The following is a 7,119-nucleotide window of genomic DNA, read 5'->3' on the forward strand; positions in this document are numbered from 1 at the left end:
TCGCTTTCAATTTATCACTATGTCTCAAAAACCGACAATTTAAGAATATTATAGTAATTTTAGAATAATAATCCAAAAGTATTAATAGAGTAATATGGAAAGATACGAAAAACCGATAAACACACCCATAAGATCTGGGGTCACGAGTCTAGAGCCTCTAAACAAAACTGGATAATAATATCTGAATGAAAATATAAAAGTTTGGAAATGTATATAATAATAATAAACTGAAATATGAAGAGCAGCCAAGTCCTACGAACGTCAAGCAGCTACCTCAACGACTCTGAAATATCTGGAGACTACGAGTGTCAGTTAAGCCTCCGGTGTACCTGAATCTGCACATAAGGTGCAGGGAGTAGGGGTGAGTACTACCGACTCAGTGAGTAATAAGCATATATAATGTTTGAAGGTAAGAAATCCACGAAATGCCACAAAGCAAAGCTGAAACTAACAGTCCTATACCTTAACTACGAACTAACAACAAAAAAGCAATATCAAATATAACAGTCAAGTATCATGTAAAGATGCAATGCAATGCACATGAATTCGCTGCGGCGTGCAGCCTGATCCGTTTAACGTCGACGGCGCTCACTAGGGGCGTGTACAGACTCCGGAGGGGCTCCTTCAGCCCAAACGCAATATCATCATATCACTGCTGTGGCGTGCAGCCCGACCCACACTCAGTCCATAGTATGCATACAAGTCACATAACAGATTCAATCTAGTTTCCCAGTTTCCAATTATTAAGGTGAATATAATTTAATTAATCAATTTCAGGAATAAGGTGACTTAGAATTTAATAACAGTGATTAAACACAGGACAGAGATCAATGATTATGCAAATCATGCTATCACAAAGATATTCATCCTAGATGGATGCTACAGATCGGCACAAGGCCCCAAACATGGCAATAAGCCCAGATATATTCATTACAAGGTGCGTATTAGCCGCCAATAATTTTTATTTAGCTCTCGGAATAGACCAAGTCACAATCCCGCACGCACCTGCCATGGGGTGCGAGTCACGCCCTAACATAGCGTCACAATGTGATAAACCGGGGTTTCAAACCCTCAGGCCATCATCTATACAAACTACTCACCTCTAACGGGTCGTAGACTGGTCCGCAATGCCTTTTCCCTTTGAATCTCCGTCTACACGCGTCGAATCTAGTCAAAACCACAATGAATATGTTATTATAGGCTAAATAAACATAACCCAATTGAAATTATTCGAAAAATGCTAAAAATCACGAAGTTGGTAAAACCCGAGCCCCGGGCCCACTTCTCAAAAAATTCTGAAAATCACATCATCGGATTCCTCGTCTCTCCACGAGTCCGTACATATAAAGTTTACCAAAAACGGAGTTCAAATGGCCTTTCAAATCCCCAAAATTCGTTTCTAAAAACTAAGCCCTAGTTCTTCACAATTTCTACACAATTTCATGGAATTGAGGGTTGATTCTTCCTAAACATGGTGTTTTTAAGTCAAGAGTCTTACCTCCAATCAATAGCCGTTGAAAACACGCTTCAAATCGCTCAAAAATCTCTCTTGGTTGCTTAACAATGGAGGAAAATATGTTTGGTTCGCGGATGAAATGTTATTAAAAACCCTTATCTGGCCAGCTTATTCCTTCTATGCGATCACGATGAACAAATTCACCAGGCCTCCAAAATTGCCTATGCGATCGCGGCCATACCCATGCGATCGCGATGCCTCACCACCCGCAACTATGTGATCGCGTTCCAAATGTTGCGATCGCGAAGAACAAAACACACCGGCCCCCAGGCCTCTTATGCGACCGCGGACGCCTTAATGCGATTGCAGAGAACAACAGCCAGGCTTCCCTTTTTCCTTCTATGCGATCGCAGCCCTTGGCTTGCGATCACGATGAACAAAGTTGCTCTGTAATTTTTCTGCTGCACTTTTAACTTCAAAAACTCCCGTTAGCCATCCGAAAACACCCCGAGGCCCTCGGGACCTCAACCAAAGGCACATATATGTTCTATTACTTCATTCAAACTTGCTCGTAACATAAAAACACTATCATAAACATCAAAATCATCAAATTACCACGGATTCAAGCCTAAGTTAAACTAAAACTTCCGAAACTTGCATTTGATCCAAAACCCGACCTAAACACCTCCGAATGATATGAAAATTTGCACACATATCCAAAAATACCTAACGGAGCTACTGCAACTGTCGGAATTCCATTCCGACCCCCGGATCAAAATCTCACCTATCAACCGGACTTCGCTAAAATTCTAACTTAGCCAATTCAAGCCTAATTCTACATCGGAACTCCAAATTCAGTTCCGATTTTGCTCCTAAGTCATAAATCACCATCCATAACTAGTCGAATCGTCAGAAATCCATTCCGAGCCTTCTAACTCATAAGTCAACATCGGTTGACTTTTCCAAACTAACCTTCTCATAAAGAGATTAATTGTCTCATTTCTACCCAAACTCGATCCGAATTACTTCAAACTCTCCAAACATATATAATGGAACATATATAAACATAAAACGGGAAACACGGGGTGGTAACTCACGGGACGACGGGTCAGGTCGCTACATCCTCCCCAACTTAAACAAACGCTCGTCCTCGAGCGGGTCAAGAAACATACCTGGAGTATCAAACAAGTGAGGATATTTGCTCCGCATATCCTGCTCGATCTCCCAAGTGGCTTCCTCCACGGGCCGACCTCTCTACTGTACCTTCACTGAAGCTATGTCTTTTGATCTCAACTTTCAAACCTGACGACCCAAAATAGCCACCGGCTCTATATCATAGGTCAAGTCTTCATCTAACTGGATCGTGCTGAAGTCTAACACATGAGATGGGTCCCCAACATACTTCCGGAGCATAGAAACATGGAACACCGGGTGAACTCCCGACAAGCTAGGCAGCAAAGCGAGCATATAGGCCACCTCCCCAATCCCCCTAAGTATTTCAAAAGGCCCAATGAACCTTGGACTCATCTTCCCTTTCTTTCCAAACCTCATAACGCCTTTCATAGGTGAAACCTTTAACAAGACCTTCTCGCCCATTGCATAAGATACATCTCGAACCTTCCGGTCCGCATAATGCTTCTGACGCGACTGAGCTATACGAAGTCTCTCCTGGATTACTTTCACCTTCTCTAAGGCATCCTGAACTATCTCTGTCCCCAATAATCTAGCCTCACCGGGCTCAAACCAACCTACCGGAGATCTACATCGTCTCCCATATAAGGCCTCATACGACTCCATCTGGATGCTGGATTGATAGCTGTTATTATATGCAAACTCCGCAAGGGGCAAGAACTCAGCCCAAGAACCTCCAAAATCAATAGCACAGGCATGCAACATGTCCTCCAATATCTGGATAGTACGCTTGGACTGCCCGTCCATCTGTGGATGAAATGTTGTGCTCAACTGTACCTGTGTGCCCAACTCCCGATGAAAAGTCCTCCAGAACTGGGAAGTAAACACGGTATCCCTATCTGATACAATGGAAACTGGGACCCCATGCAACCGTACGATCTCCCGAATGAAAATCTCTGCTAACTTCTCCGCAAAATAGGTAGTGCATACTAGAATGAAGTGCATGGACTTGGTCAGCCTATCCACAATCACCCAAATCGAATCAAATTTTTTTGAGGTACGAGGAAGACCACTCACGAAATCCATAGTAATATTCTCCCATTTCCACCCCGGAATATCCATCCGCTGGAATACACCACCGGGTCTCTGGTGCTCATATTTGACCTGTTGACAGTTGAGACATCGAGCCACGTAATTCACAATATCCTTTTTCATCCTCCTCCACCAGTAATGCTATCTCAAATCCTGGTACATCTTCCCAGCACTCAGATGAATCGAATACTGCAAGCTGTGAGCCTCCTCTAATATCAACTCCCAGAAACCATCCACATTTGGCACGCAAATCCGGCCCTGCATCCGCAACACACCATCATCACCAACGGTCACATATCTGGCATCATCATGCTGGACCCTGTCCTTCAGGACAAGCAAATGCGGGTCATCATACTAGCGCTCTCTGATGCGGTCATATAAAGAAGATCGTGAAACCACACTAGCCAACACCCAACTGGGCTCGGAAATATCTAACCTCACCATCTGATTGGCCAAGGCCTGAACATCAACTGCAAGGGGCCTCTCCCCAACTGGAATGTATGCCAAACTACCCATACTAATAGCCTTCCGGATCAAAGCATCGGCCACCACATTGGCCTTCCCGGGATGATACAAAATGGTAATGTCATAGTCTTTGAGTAACTCAAGCCATCTCCGCTGTCTCAGATTAAGATCCTTCTGTTTAAACAAGTGTTGAAGACTGCGATGGTCCGTATATACCTCTCAAGATACACCATAAAGATAATGCCTCCAAATCTTCAAGGCATAAACAATTGCGACTAACTCTAAGTCATGAACATGGTAGTTCTTCTCATGGGGCTTTAGCTGACGAGAAGAATACGCAATAACTCTACCCTCCTGCATCAATACACAATCGATCCCAACTATCAAAGCATCACAATACACCGTGTAAGAACCTGAAGCTGAAGGCAATACCAGTACCGGGGTTGTGGTCAAAGCCAACTTGAGCTTCTGGAAGCTCTCCTCGCATTCATCCGACCACACAAATGGAGCATTCTTCTGTGTCAACTTCGTCAAAGGCAAAGCAATAGATGAAAAGCCCTGAACGAACCTGCTATAATAACCCGCCAAACTAAGGAAACTCCGAATCTTAGTAGCTGAGGATGGTCTGGGCCAACTCTGCACCGCCTCAATCTTCTTTGGGTCAACCTGAATACCATCACTGGACACCACGTGTCCCAGAAAAGCCACAGTACTAAGCCAGAATTCACATTTGGAGAACTTTGCATAAAGCTTCTCCTCTCTCAATCTCTATAAGACCACCCTCAAGTGCTACGCGTGCTCCTCCTGACTACGCGAATACACCAGAATATCATCAATAAAAACAATCACAAAAAAATCCAGATAAGGCCGAAATGCATTGTTCATCAAGTGCATGAACGCGGCTGGGGCATTAGTCAGCCCGAAAGACATCACTAGAAACTCGTAGTGCCCATATCTCGTCCTGAAAGCCATCTTCATAATGTCTGAATCCCTAATCTTCAGCTGGTGATAGCCCGATCGAAGGTCAATCTTAGAGAATACCCTTGCTCCTTGGAGCTGATCAAATAAATCCTCAATACGGGGTAGTGGGTACTTGTTCTTCACTGTCACCTTATTCAACTGCCTATAGTCAATGCACATTTTCATTGTGCCATCCTTCTTCTTTACAAATAACACTGGTGCACCCCAAGGTGACACATTCGGGCGAATGAACCCCTTATCTAGGAGTTCCTAAAGTTGTTCTTTCAACTCCTTTAGCTCCGCTGGTGCCATACGATAGAGAGGAATAGAGATGGGCTGAGTGCCCGGCACCAGATCAATACCGAAATCAATGTCCCTGTCCGACGACATGCCTAGCAAGTCTACTGGAAACACGTCAGTGAAATCCCTAACAACGGGAACCGAATCAAGACTAAGAGCCTCAGCTTCCACATCCCTCACGAAATCCAAATACGATAGACAACCCTTCCCAACCATCCGTTGGGCTTTTAGGAAAGAAATCACCCTGCTAGGTACACAATCAGTCACGCCTCGCCACTTGATCCTCGGAATACCCAGAATAGCTAATGTAACTGTCTTAGCATGACAGTCTAGAATAGCATGGTATGAAGATAGCCAATCCATACCCAAAATCACGTCGAAATCTACCATGCCCAACAATAACAGGTCAACTCAGGTCTCCAGACCCCCAATAGTCACCAGACAGGATCGATATACATGATCCACAATGATAGTATCACCCACCGGGGTAGATACGTGCATGGGCAAGGCAAGACAACCACAGGTCGTACCCAAATGATGAGCAAAATAGGAAGACACATATGAATAGGTAGATCCGGGATCAAATAAAACAGAAGCATTCCTGTGGCAGACTGAGATAATACCTATGACAACTGCATCCGAGGCAATAGCGTCCCTCCGATCTGGAAGGGCATAGGAACGGGCCTGGCCACCGCCAGTACGGTCCTCACCCCTGGGGCGACCTCTGGCTACCTGGCCTTCATCCCTAGCTGGCTGAGTTGGAGCCGAAGAAACCTGAGCAGAAGACGAGGGTTGATCCCTCTACTGAGACTGCCTACTGCGGGGTCGAGGACACTGCCTCCTCATATGACCCAAATCACCGCACTCATAGCAACGAACTGAAGCTGGAGAAGGGGAATGATGAGAACCCCTCGCTGCAGACGAACCCTGAGCTGAAGGAGTAGGAGCAGAGCTTTGAGCTGGAAGAGCACTCAGTGCAGGCTGACTCTGTTGATGACCCTGATGGCCCCGGCCTAGAGAGGCTCCACTGGACTCTGTGCGTCCTGACTGAGGAGGCCTGAAGGAACGACCTATACCATGCTGTAACTGGCCCCCAGACGGAGCACCGCTAAAATTACCTGAACCTCCAGGCCTCTTGGCCTCCCTCTCCATACACTCCCGACGATGATCTGTCTCAATCAGTCGAGCCGCATCAACAATCTCCTCAAATGTAGCTGTTGTAGCCCTCTCTCTAGTCATCAATATACGGATCGGATAGTTGAGGCCATCTATAAACCTCCTGAACCTCTCTCTATCTGTCGGGATCATCCACATAGCATGCCTAGCCAGCTGTGTAAACTGCATCTCCCTGAGTCAACCACTAGAACTGACGCCGCAGCTCCTCCCTGTGAGACTGGGGCACATACTTCTCCAAAAATACCATGGAGAACTGCTGCCAAGTGAGGGGTGTTGCCCCAATGGGCCTATGCCTCTCGAACTCTTCCCACCAAGTAAATGCAGCCCCCGTGAACTGGAAGGTGGTGAAAGCCACTCCGCTAGACTCCAGAATACCCGCAATATGAAGCATACGCTGGCATTTATCCAGAAAACCCTAGGCATCCTCGCCCTCAGCACCACTAAATGTCGGAGGCTGGAGCCTACCGAACCTCTCCAAATGTCGCTGCTCGTCGTCCGGCATAACTGGAAACACATAAGCTGGGGCTGGTGCGACTGGC

At 45.9% G+C, this 7,119-nt stretch overlaps 1 protein-coding gene across 1 annotated transcript; it reads right to left on the bottom strand.

Moving 5' to 3' along the window:
* Positions 1-3,820: 3,820 nt before the first annotated feature.
* LOC138881538 (uncharacterized) lies at positions 3,821-6,748 on the bottom strand. The gene is made up of 6 exons (XM_070161773.1): positions 6,265-6,748; positions 5,456-5,787; positions 4,873-4,952; positions 4,425-4,823; positions 4,116-4,340; positions 3,821-3,998 (listed from the first exon to the last, which is right to left on the bottom strand). The coding sequence occupies exons 1-6, from the start codon at positions 6,746-6,748 to the stop codon at positions 3,821-3,823; spliced, it is 1,698 nt and encodes a 565-aa protein (XP_070017874.1).
* Between the last annotated feature and the right edge of the window lie 371 nt (positions 6,749-7,119).

The sequence above is a fragment of the Nicotiana sylvestris genome, chromosome 1, assembly GCF_000393655.2.
Source record: "Nicotiana sylvestris chromosome 1, ASM39365v2, whole genome shotgun sequence".
In the NCBI taxonomy this organism is placed as follows: Eukaryota; Viridiplantae; Streptophyta; class Magnoliopsida; order Solanales; family Solanaceae; genus Nicotiana; species Nicotiana sylvestris.